Genomic DNA, 19,112 nt, shown 5'->3' with positions numbered 1-19,112 from the left:
CCCCACTCACACACACATACACGCACTTCTCTGTATCTGTGTGAATCTGTGTGAATGTGCATCTGTTTGTGCACAAGAACACATGCTGGTCCTTTATTTGTGTCAGGGCTTCTCCGTGTGTGCTTGTGTTAGGCAGCTCACTGAAAACTGTCTTAAGGCCATGTCACACACGCACTTGTGCATATTGCATGGATGAAAATTGGTCAGACGTGAATATAATGTGAAAAAAAGTTGTGGTCTGCACGTGAAATTTTCCCATGTCTCCCAAATGAACAAAAATGAAACCACAGAAGAAGTAGGAATAAACCTCGCGAAAAACAGGTAGAATGTAGAACATTAACCGTGTGTTTTTATTTCACTGTTTATGTGCAATTCATTATAGAGGCGTTAGAAAAAATCGATTTAGTGATATATCGCGATAGTTCATTTGGCGATACTTGTATTGATTCAAAATGCAGTCAGGACGATATTTATTGAATTATTTATGGGCGTCCTTCAGCGTCTGACCCTTTTTTTCACTTAAACTCCCACCGCTACTTGGCAGCACCTCACACTGAGCCTCTTTGAGCAGCTCTACACCACACAAAGGAACTCAGAGAGAAGCAGCTTGTTTTGTTGTTATGAGACATGCACTACTTATTTGTTACCTAGGATGGGTACCAAACCAAAACTCTGTGCCACATTGCTGCCAGTATCATATAGAAACGTGGATTACTGTGCTTTGTAACTAATGCACTTAGCGTCAAACAAAATGATGTCGTCAAAGCGGGCCAAAGTTCTGCAGAACCTCACAGCAATGGATCAGACTGATGTGTACAACGCTCTGAAAAAAGGCCAACGTCGTGGCGATGAGCGTTAAAATGCGTGTTTACTTCTGCGTGTGAGAAAGCGGAGCTGCAGCTGCAGTGCAGACTGTCATGTCAGTACAACATCTTAACCACATTGAAGCGTCTCCTTCATCCTGTCATGCTGCCTCATCACACTTTCATGTTTCTGGAAAGAATTAGTGGGGGGAGTTTTCCCCTTTATATATGAGATACAGTTGCAGTGCTGAACATTGTGATTATCAAATAATTTGACAATTTTATTACAATGGAAGACGTATTAAAATTCAGGGAGAGTTTTTTTTATTGGGATACGTATCGTATCACCATAGTCTTGCCAATACACACCCCTAATTAATTAGATATTTGAGCATCAATCACGAAATTTTACCATGATGTGTGCACCTTATCAAGAAATAAGTTACACTTCAGTGGTGCATGCATGAAAAGTCTGTTAGACATACGTGGAACGGTCTTGGAAAGCCCCAAATTTGCAAATGCATCTTGCAAAATCACAAATCACAGTACAAACTATCTGAAATTTGGGTAAGCTGCATAATTTTCAACCGACCAGCCCAAAATCACATTCAACGGACATCTGTGCACATCAACGAATGACGATCGCAAGAAACACTTATGAATTACAAAAATCACGCATGAAAGACTAAAATTTCACCTGTGAAAAATGCGCAAAATGTAGGTATTGTCTGTCACGGCATTTATTTGGAGGAAGCAAGAACAGAAACATCATGGATATTCTGTTCTTTCCAATAAGTCCTGGGTTAAATTACTAATTACACTACTTTAATGAACAAACTGATGCTGAAAAAGACAAATCTTTTTCTTCTTAAATAGCAAAGTAATTTTAAAATGCTTTAGATCATATTAATGGTATTTTTAGTCCAGAATCACTTTTTCTTATCTGACAGCTGTCGTACTTTGTTCAAACCCAGCATGTGTGTCATTCGCAGGATGACAGTCAGTTGTGACAGTTGTAAAGTGTTCTTGAAAAAGCGCCCGGCGCGGACACTTGAGGCAGCCAGACGAAAGATGTTGCAGGCTGTGATGTCTGTGTGTCAAATTACTTATCTCACTAAGCATATGCCGGCACTTCAGAATCACCTACTTCAAACCCGGATCCTTCAGAAGTGTCAAAAAAAAAAGAGGACTGTCTCATTCAACACATCAGTCATGTAGCCACCAGCAAAATGAGCAGGATGTCATTCGCACTCAACCAAAAGCTTCCTGAGACATTTAACGATGCTCTCGGTTTCAATTTGGAAAACCTTTTGGTGTCTATTTCCCTCTTTTTTATAAAGATACAAACGATCTGCAAAGGAGACTTAGATATGCATTTTAGCAAAGGCTGCTCTAATTATTGATTTTGAGTCCTAAAGAAAACCAAATATTCTCATCCAGCTATTGTCTTAACGCTTGTGCTATCTTGTGGGGTCCAGATGACCCTACTCCCAACGTTAGCATGCCTCCAAGACACATTAACGTTAATTTGAACACATTTTCTTTTTTTTTTTAACCTTTTTTCTTCAATGAGTTTTGATTTTCACTGATTTCTGTGGATTACATGAACTCCTCTACCCCTTTATCCAACCTTTTGTTATGGTAGGGATAACACATCAATGTAAGGAAGGGGTCATTTTGACCCCACAAGATACCTCAAGGGTAACTTTGAGGATTTCTATAGAAGTCAGTTTTGTGTTTTTGTTATATTTTCCTGTTGATGGAGGACATACATATAACAAATCACGCTTAAAGTTGCATCTCTGAGTATTTAATTATTCGAATTATTGTTAATAAGGAGAAGACAGTTTGAAAAAGATCGTAATTGTGACAGAGAATACAGCGGAAGGGCCACACGCTCCCTTCATTCTGAGGCACAAATTTCTAATGAACTCCTGCCGCTCTGCAGAAACTATGTCCTAGAAAATTTGAACTGCTTCAACATTTCGCATCAAGCCACTTCCAACTGTGGGTGGCAGACATGCGCTAGTATCAGGTATGGCAGCACTCCGGTCTGAACACCATGGGCTTATAGCAAGTTCAAGAATGAAAACGCCCGGTGTGAACGTAGCTTACGGTCAAAATAAAAGTTTCCAAATACCAAAAACTTAGCAAAGAGCAACAAATAAATTGTAAAAAAAAATAGTTGTTTTCTTAATTTCCGTTGAGCTTCTCTTATCAAAGGTTCAGTGTCTTCCATTTCTTTTAAGTAAACACACACACAGACCGAATCGAGGATGCTTAGCTGCAAAGTGAATCTTCTATTTGGTTTGAACTGTTACAAACGTATTTCATTGAGCTAATTGGCCAGTGTCACTGCTGCCATTTGAATAAACAGCAGAAAAGATGGAAAGCTGATACAAATGGATGCTAATTAAACCAGTGAATTTGTGGAAGAGTGAATGCCAAAAAATAAATAAATGGATAAAACACTCAACCTTACAGAAGAAAAAAAAAGTTAAGAAAAGGATTTTCTTCTTTTTTCGGAAAAAAATCCTAAACTTCAATACTTGTTTTTTGTTTACTGTGACAGAAAGACGAGTAATAATTGGTCATATTTTACAGAAAGTCTTTTGAAAAGACCCGGTTCATGGATGTCAGAGGTCTTTGTTCTTGTAATTTCCTTTTTTTAAATGAGAGTCCCAGTTATGAGTCACACAAACGTCTAGCGTCTCTTATCTGTTATCTCTGCTGCTGCATGAAATCTGATCAAATGAGAGCCAAAGTTGGAAATGCGGACTTGTGTGAACTCTGACCCGCTGAAGACATTTGTTTCCAGACGTACAGACAGTTTTTCCTCTTCCTTTTGTGCTACAGTTCCTCACATGCCCGACCCCCCCTGAAGCACTCAACCCCCACCCCACTTTTGACCACCTGTCAGGGGAAGTTTATGGGCCATTGTTTGCCGTGCTGATGATCATTGTCACCGCTTGATTCCATTACACATAGCCCTCTGATGGATGGGGACCACCCTGACGTCCACTGATATGGGTGTCCTTGACCACTGTGGGGGCTGATGAAATGAGAGGAGACAGTTGGGTGGAGTCTAAATCTCTAAATCTGTCATTTCTAGATGATTGAGAAACATTTTGAGATGGAAAGTGGTTTAAAAAGTCTAAAAAAATGCACTTCAATATTTGTTTCATCTAAAGGTTGAACATTTGCATCAGACTGAGAGGAACCTTGACAGTGTTTTTTTTTTTTTTTTTGCAACAAAACCTACATTTGGAAAAAGAAAAAAAAGGCTAATTTATAAAGAAAAAAAAGGTTTCCAGGTTCATATTTTTAGACATCTTTTTCTTTTCCCCTTCAGCTTTTCCCATCAGGAGTCCCCACAGCGAATCAGCTTCCTCCATCTAAAGGTGAGGTTTATTTCTCCATAAACCTCATTTTTGAGACCTCTCGCCTGGCATCATGGGTCGGATTCGCATATTTGGTTTGACAAAGATTTGATGCCCTTTCTGAAACACAACCCTCTGTATTTATCCAGGGTTGGGACCGGTACAATGAGACCCTGGCTTGGGCCCTCCAATGGACTACATTGTATTTTTAGACATACGTGTCTGTTTTAAATGAATGTGCACATATTTTGTGTTTAATCCAGTTAAAACAGTCAATGCTGCGATAGAAATACCTGAAACAAAAGAAAAATGTTGGTGAAGAATGAGATTTTAGGAAATAACAGCCTCTCCATTTTAACATTTCTAATCAGTAGAGTATGGTGATCAACCACAACCTGAGTTCAGACAAGTAATGTTTTTCTTTTTTAAACTAAAACCTGTTAGAAAAAACAGAAATTTGTATTAAATGTGCTTAAAAACCATGAATTAGTCAGAAGGATTCTTGGATTTTGTTGTACATTTTGAAACAAACAGCACACACAACATTTTTTACATTACAGGGACCATGAAAAAAACATTTATGTCCACAAAACTGTAACTTTTGGTTACAGTAAAGACGTTTTTTCTATTTTATTTTATTGTATTCATTTTTTCATATTCACCAAAGAAAAACAAGAGATGTTACAGAAGATATTTTTTTCTGTAAAAATGAAATGAAACAGGAAGAAGAAAATAGAATATTCTGCCCCTTTTACACACTCAAATAAAGTTTTTGTTACCCTTGTGCTATCCTTAAATTATATAAATCAGGGTCTAGAGCTAAAACACATTCAGATCCATCTATTTGCTTAACCCTTGTTCTATCTTAGATGACCCCACCCTTACATTGACGTCTTCTCCCTACCATGACAAAGGTGGATAAAGGAGGAAAGATTTCATGTAATCTATGGACACCAGTGAGGATCACAAATCATTGAAGAAAAAAGGTTCAGAGCACTGTCTAGTGGGTCTAGATGACCCAACTCCCAATTTTAAAGTGCCTAGGATAGCACAAGGGTTAATCACAAAAGACTCAAATTTCATACATGGAAAATATGCTAAATGTATATAGTGGCTGTGTGACACGGCCTTGTCCTAGTTTTTCTTTGCATCACTTTTTAAGTCTGAGCTGCTGTTCCGTAGTTCTAATTAATCTAGTAAAGTGAATGCAAACGCGTGTTCCAGTCCCCATGGAACAGTCAAGTGTCAGAGCATTATAAAATATTTCTGTTGCATCTAATCAAAGTAATTCTTTCATTCTCTGCAATAAATAAGCTTGAAGTGAAATGAGTCTTTCAGTAGTCACTCATCAGCACGTCCTGATCCCGTCTCACACAAGGGATGATGGGTAAAATGTTCACCTGCATCCAGTCGCCATTTATCACAGATCCAATGCGTCATTGATCTGGATTATCTGGCAGCGCTGAGCATTTTGTTAAAGGCCCACGTTCAACAAGCATCAGCGGCATTTCTTAAATGTTGTCACACAAAAGACGGTTAATTATTTGTCTGAACAAAGACAAAGCGTTTCTCTGTTTCATAGATGTCTCTGTCTTTTCACAGACTTCTATTTAAAAAAATCCTCAAAGATCAGAGGAATTAAAAGCACAACAAGATTGTCGGCTCTTGTGTGGAGAAACTTGGCTTTATATTGTTCATGTGTTCTAGTCTACTTATTTCTTTAAAGACCCAATCTGATGTGTTTTTGGTGGTTTGAACATGTTTTTGTAGCATTTAACATGGATTTGTGAGTTTTTCTTTATTCAAATTGTCGTAAATCAGGGGCAGACAAAAAAAAGATTGTATACAGTATGTTACGTAGAAAATATGCTGGGCTCCCTGCTCTGCTCCGATACTGCTCGCCATTTTTGTTGCACCGCTAAGACTATGGTCGCATATCCCAAAATGCCACTGCTCTGTGACCTAAATGCAGGATTTTTAGCAACAGGTGTCTGGGCGGACGTGGAGGTTTTAGGAAAACGTTCATATTAATTGGCGACCAGTCCATTTTTTGATTTTGGTCAGAGGCAAAAAGGCAATAACTGACTGATGGGAGGTTCTCCGAGTTCCCCAAAATTGTCTGATGATTGGTTGATTTCAGACTGCCACCCCCCCTGCCCCCTGTGGTGCACTCAACCAGGGATGCTGAGATTGGGGCCTGGCGATGACCAGAAATCAATCTATCAGGCCCGATAGATTGATATGGGGACACGACACATCATTGAAGCTGCATTGATGCTCCTCATCCGATGAAGACTCCTACTGTGGTTGGATCACTTGGACCTTCATTTTTTGGGCGCTCAGGCTTTGGCCTTGCTGGGTTTCTCGGGAGGCATGTTGTCTAAAAATGTGTAAATTTGTAAATTGACAAGATTAGAATGTGTGCTCAAAATCTGAGTTGTGAATGACCAGTGGGGCAAAATGGCTTGCTTTTTATTTACCCCCGGCTACCGGGCGGCTGGTGGCACTTAACATAGATGGCCCGGTGATCCGGCCGTCGCCACACAGTTGTTGCATGATTTTGTAATGACGTCATCCCCGCCGGTCTACATTAATAACCAGTCAAACGACTTGTAAAAATTCTAAAAGATTCTACTGATGGCTCCTCATCACGCGGTGGCAGTTGTATTTTGTGACCGTAGCATAGTGCTCAGTTAGGGGTGTGAGGGGCTGTAAGCTGTTAACAGAGGGATGATGGGAAATGGGGGAAGGCTTATTCCACACCCACAGTACCATCCAAAACTCAGACGAAAATTTCAAATGAACTCCTGCGCTGTGCAGAAACTTTGTCCTAGAAAACATTACAAGTTGTTTTTATTCTGCAAAAAAATTTCATAACCATAAATAAAAGATTTTAAAATTAGATTTAAAGATGATCAGACGTTCTTTAATTATCCTGCATTTAGTTTCTTCAAGACAAGAATAAGCTGGAAAACAGGAGCTTTAATAACACTGAAATATGCAAAGCTATGCTAATTTTATGCACACTGTCCCCCTACATTGTGGCTGTTCTTCATTCATTTCAAAGGATGTGACTGCAATTAGATGACAATTGATTGAAATCAAGTGTGTTTTATGATACGGTTACTTCGGGGAGCTGACAGGGTGTTGTACAACGTAGTGACAGTATATTTTCTCTGCTCGCGGAGATTAACTGCTGTTATTGACCCCCATGCAAACCAGCGGGTGATACATTTCAGACAAAACTGCTCGCTATCTGGGTGATTTGCATGCCGCGTGTCATTTACTATATTCCCTGATTACCCGATGATTTATGCTTTAATATGACGCGTGGAGCACTTTCAAAGCAATATGCTAGCCATACCTTTACGGTGACTTAACATGTCAGAGACGGAGAATTTGAGATGATAGTTTAAAGGCTGCGGGGAAAAGAGAAGTTTTATCAGTTAAGACTGTGATATTTTTTCCCCTGCTCTCCTTGGAAGGCAGGGGTGCATTTGATGAATTCTTAAGCAGATCTTACTGATAATTGTATTTCATAACTGTCATGCAGAGAGGGACTGTCCGCTGAGAAGCTATTTGTGTCACTGCTTCTCCCCCCCCTTCCTCCTGCTCTGCAGCCTCTTCAATAAAACTCAAATCACGACAGGGATTGTTAAGTCTACCTCCAAGATTATTAAATCCAAATGGAGAATTTATGGCTGACACTTCATAACAATTAATCCGATGTGCTTGATTAATAAAGTTCGCTACCCCCTCTGTTTCTTCTCTTTCTCGCCGTCACTAAAGTTGTCCTGTTTGAGTGGGATGGAGGAGGAGGAGGAGGACGAAGGGGGAGCAGACGTACGGGTGGCAGGATGGTTGTCAGGGATGACACGAGTGTTATTCTTTTTGATTTATGGAGCATCGTGACCCCCCCCCTCCTCCCCAACCTCCCTCCGCCCCCTTTCCCGGAATGCCCAATCTCACCTCTGTAGAACCCCCTCCTCCCACTTTCTGTAGCCCCCAATAGCAGGTAAAAATAGATATGGGCCAACTTTCCATTTGAGAAGAAAGAGAACAAGGAAAAATTAACTGCAAGTCAAATAGGGAAGAATGAACGAGTAGAAGAAGATGTGGAAAAACAAATTTCAACAGATCTTCTCAACAAGTTGTATCGTACTATCTAACTATCACTGTTTTTTTTCATGGCTGATGTTATTCATGTGTGTTTAACTGATAGACATTCTTCTTGCATGCATGTAATACCTGGGCCAAGATGCACACTGCTGCATTTCCTGCACACATATAAGCGTCTTAGCATAAATGTTGTTGATTGCACGTAGTAACCTAACCCTAACCTTTGACCAGGTCCATGTGGCCAAGGAAAAAGTTTGGCTCTGGCCGCACATTTGGGAAAATTACGTGCGAATAGTCATTTTTCTTTATTTATTAATTTTAATTAAACAAGGAATTTTCCAAAAACTTTTACAAAACTTTGAAAAGTCCAAGGATAAAAAAGTACATTAGACTATTTTTTGTATATATTACTGTACTTTCCGCCCTCTGAGGCACATTTAAAAGCCTTAATTGTGTGTTTTTTTAATGACATTGCGACTTATGATTCTAGCCTCCTGTTGATTCCCAGAGTCAAAACTAAACAAGGGGAATCAGCGTTTCAATATTCTGCAGCTAAAATCTGGAACAGCCTCCCTGAAGGCGTAAGACAGGCCTCTTCTGTGTTCATGTTCAAATCTAGACTTAAAACATTTCTGTTTAGCCGTGTATATGACTGAAAGGTCCTATCTGCACCTTTCTTTCCTTCCTTTCTTTTTAAATCTTTTTTTTTTCCTTTTCTTTTAAAGTAAATTTTATGTTGATTATTTCTATGATGTATTGTGATTTTAATGCATTTTTCTGTTTTGTGAAGCACCTTGAATTACTTTGTGTACGAATTGTGCTATACAAATAAACTTGCCTTGCCTTGCCTTGCCTAGTTGTGTTTACTGATGTTGAAGTGATTTTTCCCTTCAAAGTTGCACGGCGCTCCATGTAACTAGCTAGGTAGCTTGGTTGGTAAGGTGAAGGACTGACATGCAGGAAACCAGGGTTTGATTCCCAGGGGGGAATGAACAAGCAAGCAATTGAATCAGTGAGCAGTTAACATCACCCAGTGAGGGCCCTTCGGCAAGACCCTTAACGCTACTGCCTACCAGCATGAATGATCCTGGTGATGGTCAAAGGCACTGTAGGTGCGAACTGGCAGCCACGTCTCTACCATCACCAAGCATGAGTGAAGAGTTAACGAATAATGGACACACTGTAAGCACTTGGAGCATCTGGAAAAGCACAGATAAACCCATTACAATCTTTTATTATTATTATTCTGCTGAATAAAGCTTCTAACATGGCTAATGAGTAGCAGGATCAGACTGTTTTTTTTTTTTAATTACATGTCACAAAACTGGGAGTTAGCAAAGTCACCTTAACGTTTGTTTTAGCGCTATCAGTCTGTTTTCATACCAGGCTGAGTTACAGGTGTTGTTAACACGCTGCTAACGCATGTTACAAAAGAAGACAGTTAAAGTTTATATATATATTTATGTATTTAAATGACAAAAATTCAAAAAAGACAATTGTTTGTTGACAGTACGCCTTATAATCCGGTGCACTGAAATAAAAAAAAATTTAAAAAAATCTTCTAGCACAATGCAAATGGAACAAAAGAGCGTTTTAGACAACAACAATATTAAAAATATCTCTAGGTGTTTTGGAAATTCACTGAATTTTTTTTGGTCTGTTACAAAATTGTGGCTGTAGATCCATTTAGAAACAAGAAAAGCTCATGGACGAATCTTTGAAGCAGCAAAGGCTCACAAAAGATCATATTTAACAATGATGGCTATATATTTTCTTTTTCGCAATTAAAGAGTCCCTCTGTGTAATTTAATGCTTCTTTTCAAGTGTCGAGTCCCCTGAGACTTGGCCTGTAGCTATGCCATCGCTCTTGGTGATTATCATTAATGAATGTCGGCGAGGACCATCCCTCAATGTGACTAGGGAGGAAACACAGGCCCTAATTAAAGGTTCCTATTCATAAATATATGCCTGGAACTCCACAGATCTTTGGGCGCTTTGCACACAAGTCATGTTGATGTCAGAAAAGAGCCTTTTAAGGAGCGTTTTTTCCTTTAATGTACGACTCTGACAGATTTTAGAAGCCGCGAGGGGTCTGTACAGTTTGAGAATCTACAGATTCAAATTTAGGAGTAAAGCTGAAGATTAGCGCAATCTCATTTAATATGCAAAACATTGGACATGATAAAAGTCAGCTATTTGGGGTTCTATTGTTCAACGAAGCATTTTGATACATCCCTGGGAATTTTACTCTGACACTGTTTTATGAAAAACGTTCCAGGAAGTTGTCATATTATTAGAAGTTGAAAATAATATATGGCTTTACAGCACAAGTGAAATTATTCTTATAGGTTTTATTATGCTTTCTTCACTAAAAATTGAGTCTTGTAAAGTTTTTTGAGCCATTTTTTTATTGTTTGGGGGGAGATGATGTGCTTGTCAGGATAAAAAGGAAAAAAGAAAAGCATTTAGCTGCTGTTTTTCCCTCCCTAATGGCAGAAAAAAATGCTAATTGGAGCGATAAAAACAAACGGAAAGAAAAGAAATTATATTACAAAATGAAATGTGTCACTTTGCTTCGCCGTTTAGGGGGATTTTTTTTCTTTTTCTAAAATAAATGTGAGATGCAGTGTGATCCATGAAAAACAAACTTTTGTCCATGAAAAAGACAATACAAATGACTTTTTCACTCTTTTCCCAAGCTGTATTTTTAACCAAAAATGGTCACTTTTCCTCAAAAGCTTATAGGGATTTCAAACAGCCAAACTTCTCATCGCCCTTTAAGTCACATTCAGGATGGAGAAAAAAAGTAGATCTATATAAAATATCAAAAGCTCTCCTCTGCTTCTCCTCCATATAGTCATACTTGGCATTTTTAATTTTTGCAGTCTTATCTGATAGATGTGGAGATATAGCTCACGTCAAAGTTAAAGCCTCTCCTTTATTAATTTTTTCTTTGGATATATTCTTTTAGTGAGCCTGTCAATGAGTGTCTGGTATCTGATCATTGATTTAAGATTACTTAAGATTAAACGGTGAGGTATTATCATAAGGTGGAACTTTTCATCAGTGGGAACAGTCGCTCATTTGATTGGCATCGAGAGAAAAGATTAATTTGAGTCTTCCTGGTAACTTTGAAGGTTGTCTAAAAATCATTTCCCAAATGTTTTGTTCGAGCATAAAAAAAGGAATATATGCTTTAGTAGTTTTAAGCAATTATCTATTGATACGAAAGATCTAAACAAGTCAACGGATCATGGAAGCTTTTTGTTTGACTCCTGCAGAAAGAAAAAGCGAAAAATAGTAAAAAAAGAGAGAGAAAAAAACTACAAAGTATTCTTTTAAATAATGTTTTTTACTAAACAACTTCATTAATTTACCATAAATCTCCCTTAAATTTTGTGTTTTTTGTGATTGCAGGGCTGCAAGGAATAACAGATTTATATCGCCACTAATTCGTTATTTAACATTTATGTCCTATTTCTACAGTTTTTACTTATTTGTGCTTGAGTATTTTGTATGTAAAGGTTGTGGAATGAAGTGTCATGACTTGCTCCTCACCTGTAAGACATCGCAACCACACAATCACCTCTTTATTCGTCACACCTGGAGAAGAAAGACAAAAAAAAGAGACACAAAAGAAACCGGGTGCACAGAAAGACAGGAGGAAGTGGCTCATCGTGTCGGCATTCCGCCGCCGTCCCACAGTTCCAGGTTGTGGGGTTGTGGGGGGGCTTTGTGGATTCACATTGATGGGGTAACAACTGGTTGTGGTATTGAACAGTGAATCAAAGGTCACTTGTACAGTGAAATCACAGCCTTAAACTGGTTTCTGTGGGCAAGGAAATAGGAATGCAAGTTAAAAAACACAGATAAACAAGGAATTTTCTAGTGTTTCTACTCAAAATAAAGTAAAAGCACACTATGCTTTTCTGTTTCAGCATAATTCCTACATGAAATTTTTGTTGGCATCATATTTTCTTTAACTAATTGTATTAAATTCTCATTTCTTTTATGTATTTTTATGTTGCTGCTATCTACATTTTTGTTCCCATTCTGCTTCCTTTTGGATTTTAATGTGCTATAGAGGTTAAGTTGAATTTGTTCATTACTAAAGGAAAAACAAAGGAAAGTGGTTCAGATATGAAATATTCTAAAGAAGAATCAAAGTCCCCCCTCTGCTGGCTTAGAATTTTATTGTGAAATTCCTTTGCGTAAAACACACCACATTCATAATTTCTTAAAGGGATAAAATCATTATAGATAAATAATCCATGTTTGTCGAATAGTTAATTTAATTTGTGAAAACAGTTTTTCCCTTTTTATTTGATCTTATTTTAGAAAATGTAATTCTTCTTTTACTTTGCAACAAGCAATTTGACCAATGATTTGTGATTTCTATCTATTTTTTATTTTCAAAAAGGCCACAGTTCTCTAGTTTTGGTTCTCCCTGAACTCACTTGTTTTGGGTGCATTACACAAATAATACAACTTTTTTGTGATTTAATCGTTTGTTTGCATCAAATGGGACATAGTCTGATAAATAAGATAAAGATGAAAGTTAATGTTAAAAGAGAAAAGGTCAAACAATAGGGAAGCATTGGTCTTGTTTTCAGAAGAGGAGTAGCTTTGTCCGTCTGCGCGCTGCAGACGGATGCGTCAGTGACGTAAGTCGGCTTCATCAATCAGCAGCCAGGCCGTTTTTGACAGACAGAAGAAGACAGATGTTGGGGCGGTACTTGATATTGTCTTTTCCCACACAGCTTCGCCATCAGAAGGGTCCACCGCGCGCCTTGGCGCAGCAGCCCCCCGCATCGCGCGTCTATCCTGCGCGCCCTGCGTGTGAGAAATGGATGCAGTTACTTACCAGTTCTGGTCAAACGGGGTGGTTTTCAGAAAGTTTATGCTTTCCCCCCCTCCTGTTGAAACCTGGTGTTGATGCAGTGAAGCTGGAATTGTCTTAATTAGTCCGAAAGATATAAATGGAAACTTTAAAAAGTGCACTATGCCACAAAACAGAATAACAAAACAAAAACATTTATTTTTTAAAGACTTCCTGTCTTCTATCCTCTTCGCTGTTCTGACGCACCACGCTGCCTCGCTTCAGATAGCCTTGGCTCTTATAAACACTTTATACTGGATAATAGTTTGGACTGAGAGCTGGCTATTAATGGAGCCTCTTGTGGATTCAGAGCCCCTCCCCTCCAGGAGAAGCCTGACTAAAAAGGTGTAACGAATCGATCCGAAGCCTCCTTTGTCCCGGTAAAAAAAAGAGGTCACCAGGAATATCTACACTTTTTTTTTTTTTTTTTTTTTTTGGTTTTCACTTAAACCTTTAAACAGCGCGTATTGACGATCCAACGCACTGGATCACAGTTTGGGTGACATGGGTTTGAAACATGATTTTATTTACTTTTCAGAATCAATAAATAAAACAAAAAATAAAACAGCAAAAATATGTACGTATAGTCAATGTCTCTTAACTACAAGTTTGACATCAAGTATATTTCAAGGCAAAACAATAACTTCTGGGTGTTTGTCACTCAATTGTACTCATTGAATCCCGTGCGTAAACATGGAAAAAAAGGACAATTAGAGCCGCGGATTGACAGGTGGGCTCCAACTGTCAGGGTGACGCTTGTGAAGGGGTGGAGTAAAGGAGAGGCCGGAAAGGCAGCTGGATGTGTCTGTCTGTCAGTGGGAGCTGTCTGAGCGCGGCGCGCATCAGCGATGTGCGCACACTTCCACTGCGGAGGAGAAGCGCGTTTGGAGCCGAGCTGTGATCAAATCCGAGGCGGCCGCTTCAGGAAGGAGCGCCTGGGAGTGCGTGGCGTGGCGTGGCGCAGCGGGCGGGCCTGCTCCGGGGGTGGTGGTGTTTGGGGGGGGGGGGGGGGGTGTGATGAGTTTCTGAGAGATTTCAAGTGTGGCGCTGACAGTCGGACGGTGGAGCGTTTATGTGAGTATTTCATTATCCAAGGAAGGGGGGGAGGGGAGGGGTGGACGTGTATTGATTGTTATTGGGAGGGAAGGGGGGGCTCCCACTTGAATGACTGACGAACACAGCCTGCTTAACCTGTCGCTCTTTCCCTTCTTTCACCCCCCGGTTTCCTCTCAGGAGCGCAGACGGGAGCGCGGAGCTGGCACCCGGGCGGACGCAGCCGAAAACCGCGCAGTTTGCGCTCTGCTTCCCCGCTCTGTGAGTTCCAACGCAACAAAAGGAAGCACTTGTTTATTTTTGAAGCTTGAAATCATAAAAAACAACAAAAACAGATTTTGATGGGAACTCTGCAAAAAAGAAGCTTCGGCTTCTCATTCTGCCCCACAGATACAGTTTTTTTCTTCTTCTTTTTTGTCTAATCGGAGCTGAAGGACAATTCCCTTTGCTGTCATCTTTTTTCCCAACGGACTTTTTTTCTTCTCAAAAGAGAATAACAATCATAAAAACAAGTACCCATCCACATCCTGCGTGGGAGCTTCCCCTCCATTATTTTTTTCCCCTGTCCTCTATTTTTGATCCCCGCATGAACAGTCCAGCGGGAAGTCCTGCAGCAGCATGCCGAGGAGAAAGCAGCAAGCCCCGCGGCGCTCAGCAGGTAAGCCCAAGCACCGCAAACAAACACACCCCCACCTGGAAGCGGGCGCACCGCACGCGCCCTTAAAACGCAGTCTGCGCGGAGGCGCAAAAGTTAGCAGACTCCAAAGCAACCGCTAAAATGTCTAACTTTTTATTTTTTGTTTATTCTCCCTATTTCCCGAACAGGCTACATAGCAGCACTTTAAACACCAAACTATTCTTCTTGTTTGAGTTTTTTTCTCTCTCAGATCTGTCTATTTAGGGTTAAGAAAAAGAAAAGTCGCTCTTTTTTTCCTGCTTCTGTTCCGCTCTCGGAATGTCATCCTTGATTTGATGCTTGATTGATCGCCTGTCACGCGTCCGCCTTTGATCTATTCATTCTGATGAACATCACTAAATCACTCCGCGCGCAGGGGAGACGCAGACACGATCGGACACCCTCCAAAGACTTTTCTGAAGAAGAGAACAAATTGAAAGAAAAAGTTCTCGAATACTCTGGGTGATTAAAACCCCCATGGGGAAGGGGAGGGGAGCGGAGAGGGGGTAAGAGGGTGCTGGGGTGTGGAGAGATCACACAGAGGATGATGATGGTACCAACACTGCAAAGCTGGGGGTCATTCCAGAGCCCTGACCTTTGGAAGGAAATCAGTCCGGTTCTGGAATTACAAAAAGTCATGTGACAACAAAAACACAAAAGTATTTATATAATTTTGTATAAGATGACATAAAAGCATAGAAAACTCAACAGTGAATAACTTTTACCGAAAATCAGTTAAAGATGCTAAAAATGATGTTTTTTATACTAAAAGTTCAAAAATTAAAAGAAAAATAAGAAATTTAATGTTTTCCATTTAACGATTAAAAAATAAAAGCCCATCTGCATTTTTCCAATCTGCAAATTCCTTTTTTTGTCAGGTATATACTTCCAGAAATGAATTATGTAGGAAAAGCATCCGGTTTACCTGCAGTGGTTTGATCTGGTTGGAGGTATTTGTGTGTGTGATTGACACACGTTTCCAAATGACAGGAAACACAAGTCTTTGAAGTTCATGCAGTAATGACCAAAGCTGAATAAAACAGCTGCAGAATGTTAAGCAGGCGCTGGAAATGTGAGGTTAAGCAGACTTAATCAAGGTTGTGACGAAAAGACTTTGAACTCAGTGGGGCTGTAATTTCTAATTGACATGAGGCTTTCGTGATGGATGGAGGGAAAAATGTGTTTGAAGAACAAGACTGCACGGGGGAAACTGCTGCTCTATCTTTTCACCATGGCGTTGTTTGAATTATTTACCCTTTTTCTAGCTGCTTTCTTTTTCCCATTTGGATCTTTTTGTCCTTTTTTATTTTTTATTTCCAAAATAAAATTCCTAGTCACTTTGGCAGGTTGTTTTTTTTGGTGTTTTTTTAACAGTTGGACACGTGGCAAACCCCAGAAACTTTAACACCTCCACTGATGACTGTAACTCTGCTTCCACGCCTTAAAACATTGGCTATTTTACAATGTGTTAGCACTTATTTCCACAGCCCTCATATGTCACTTTGGAGTTGCATTAAAACAAAACGTTGCAGACGCTCCTCCGAGGACTAGAAGGTTTTCAATAGCTCTTTGTGTGCCCGTTCAAATGGGCTCCGTTTCATCAGTCACAGTGATGATTTTAGGCCCTGTAATAGTGCTGTAGCCTATCTGCTTTATGGCCAGTGACAATACATCAGGATTCTTTCATTTGGAACCACATTACTGCATCTGTTAGTTTTGGCAGTTAGGTTCAATGTGGTGCAATTTGAGCAGCAGAGACTCTTGCTGCAGTCATCTGTCGACATTTTCAGGCTTTTTTTCCCCTCCTTTTCTGTCCTTTCTGTGAAGTGCTTTTCTGCTGATGTATTTCCAGAGTAATTAACTGTAGATAAGCAAACCCCTAATAACAAAAGAGGAGATTCTGGTGAGAAGAACTGAACCTGGTCTAATGATCTGTAGGTTTTACACCGTGATGCTACGTTCACATTGAGCATGTTTGTTTACGAGCGCGTATCCGCCACCAACAATTCAGAGTGGTGCAAATCTGGCTTCAGGCTTTTTCTTTCACAGCTCTATTCCAATAGATGAAAGACTTGGTGTCATATAGAATTCTGGCTGGAAATGATTCATTTCTCCTCCGTGATCAAGTTTCAAACAGGTGGCACTTTTCTGAATTAAAAAGGACATTATCAATGCGTCGCTACCAAATCCGAGTCCCTGATTGGTCAAAGCTTGGCCTGCTTTAACTCACAACATTCGATGGATGCAAATTTTGTATGTAGAGCCCAAAAAGAGGGTAGAAACTGGTGTTGCTATGCATGATAGCAAGAAAACGCCTGTTTACATGAACTTATTATTAGACGTGGTGGTTTGAACGCTCGTTGCAGAGGGCGGTGTGAATGTAGCTTCAAACAGTTGAAGTCAAGGCCGTGTCACACAGCCACTACGTACGCTTTGCAAGTATGATATTTTGGTCTTATGTAATACAGGCGTGATATAGGTAATTCATGTGTTTCTTGCGTTCTTCATTCGTCGATGTGCGCCGATGACGGTCGAGGGTTTTGGACGACGGGTCTTTACGTATTTTTGACGCAGTTTATGCACAATTATTACATAAACCTCACGTAACTGTGTGGGATTTTTGTGAGATGCATACGCAAATTTGTGGCTTTCAAAGACTTTTCACATGTGTACCACCGACGTATAGCTTTTATATTGCATATACGGCGGTCATATCAATGTTCAAATTACACAGTTGACGCACAAATCACTAATGATTTCCATGTAAACAGCGCAATAATCACAGACAGTTCATGATCTACATTCTACGTGGTATTTGCGTGGTTCATTCATGATACATCTGTGAAAATTTCACATTAAGACCACAACTTTTCTCACTTTTTCCACGTATATTCACACATGACCAGTTTTACTCCATGCAATATGCACAAAATGTGCGTAGCGGCTGTGTGACACTGCCTTTAGATCTACTAAGTTGGATAAGCGTTTGAAGAGGTTTCTTTTTCACGAATTGTTGACATACTTTGAGGATAAAATTGGTAATAATTACAAATTTCTACTTTATGTGTTTTGATGCACAATGTAAAACCTAATAGTTGTTGCTAACACACGATTTGACCACATGTTGTATTGCAGCCCAAATAATCAGTAATTAGAGTAGTATCATTAGTAAAAGGGGGACATTAAGAAATATTCTCTGCTGACTTTGAAGTGCCGGCTACGATTGCTGCGTATTTAATTGCACTGTTTGTTGCACGTCTGCTTTGCCTTGGGGGGGGGGGGGGGGGGATTCCCAAAATGAGTTTTGAACTATAAAAGCAAAAAAAGTATCTGTAACGGTGATTTGTGTGAAAAAAAAAAACATCTTGTTTACATTTTTCAACTTTTTTATGAGTCATATTTTATGACTCCTCCCCCCTCGCCTTTTTAAGCAGGAAGTACCCGCTGGCTCCAAGAAGCCAAAAAAATCCCACAGACTTCTATTGAGAGATCAACAGCTGTTACTCCGTCATTTTATTTGTCAGACGAACCATTCCTGACCGGGTCCTGTTGTCCAAGTCATAAACCCACCAACCAGATGCCTCAATAAAAGTATGTGGTGCCTGCTGGCCCGCACGTCGACCGTTTGAAACGTTTGATTACAGATTTCAGGCCAATCGCTGCTTACTGAGGATGTCAGGCTCCAATGGCAGAGTTGCTGAAGCTCAGCTTGACCTGCTGCTCCAGCGTCCAACATGTCCACAAAGGCCTGTGCAGTTGAGTTGTTGCATGTTGCAGACGCTGCTCGTTTGTTCAACAGCCATCCCGTTTTTGCATGTAGCGAGGTTTAACGTCCCAATTCAGACAGCGTGCTGCAGTTGGCCTGTTTGACATCACGACAAGCAAATAAAACAACTTCACTTTGGAATGTGAGGTTCCACACAGTCCAAATGAGTCTCCTATTTCCAGCATCATCTTTTTACCTTGATGCTGTTAATTGTGGTCCCTAATTATCTGAGCAGCTGACAGAACAGGGACGGTTCCACCGATTACTGCTGACAAATTCAGCAAGATGTCAAGTCTTGATGAACTCTGCTCTGCGTCAGACACCTCTCATGTGTTTACCTCCGCTTTTCAGGCATAACTGCCAGCAGCTACTTCAGTTTACTTCCATCATAAAAAATGTGTTTTTGTTTAAAGCTGATAATCTACTGATTTTTATT

At 39.9% G+C, this 19,112-nt stretch overlaps 2 protein-coding genes across 4 annotated transcripts in view; one reads left to right on the top strand and one right to left on the bottom strand.

The window, feature by feature from the left end:
- The window catches only part of LOC110015877, a 755,614-nt gene that overhangs the window by 690,088 nt on the left and 46,414 nt on the right, over positions 1-19,112 (bottom strand). The gene's annotated exons all lie outside the window — the stretch shown is intronic.
- Positions 14,189-19,112, top strand: part of LOC101161251 (teashirt homolog 1) — a 40,045-nt gene continuing 35,121 nt past the window's right edge. Inside the window, exons 1-2 of the mRNA XM_023959660.1 lie at positions 14,189-14,255; positions 14,415-14,892. Coding sequence (XP_023815428.1) covers positions 14,853-14,892 — 40 coding nt within the window. The 5' untranslated portion in view covers positions 14,189-14,255; positions 14,415-14,852. The remainder of the gene's footprint in view (positions 14,256-14,414; positions 14,893-19,112) is intronic.

The sequence above is a fragment of the Oryzias latipes genome, chromosome 11 (genome assembly GCF_002234675.1).
Source record: "Oryzias latipes chromosome 11, ASM223467v1".
NCBI lineage: Eukaryota > Metazoa > Chordata > Actinopteri > Beloniformes > Adrianichthyidae > Oryzias > Oryzias latipes.
This window is presented reverse-complemented; position numbering and strand designations above follow the sequence as displayed.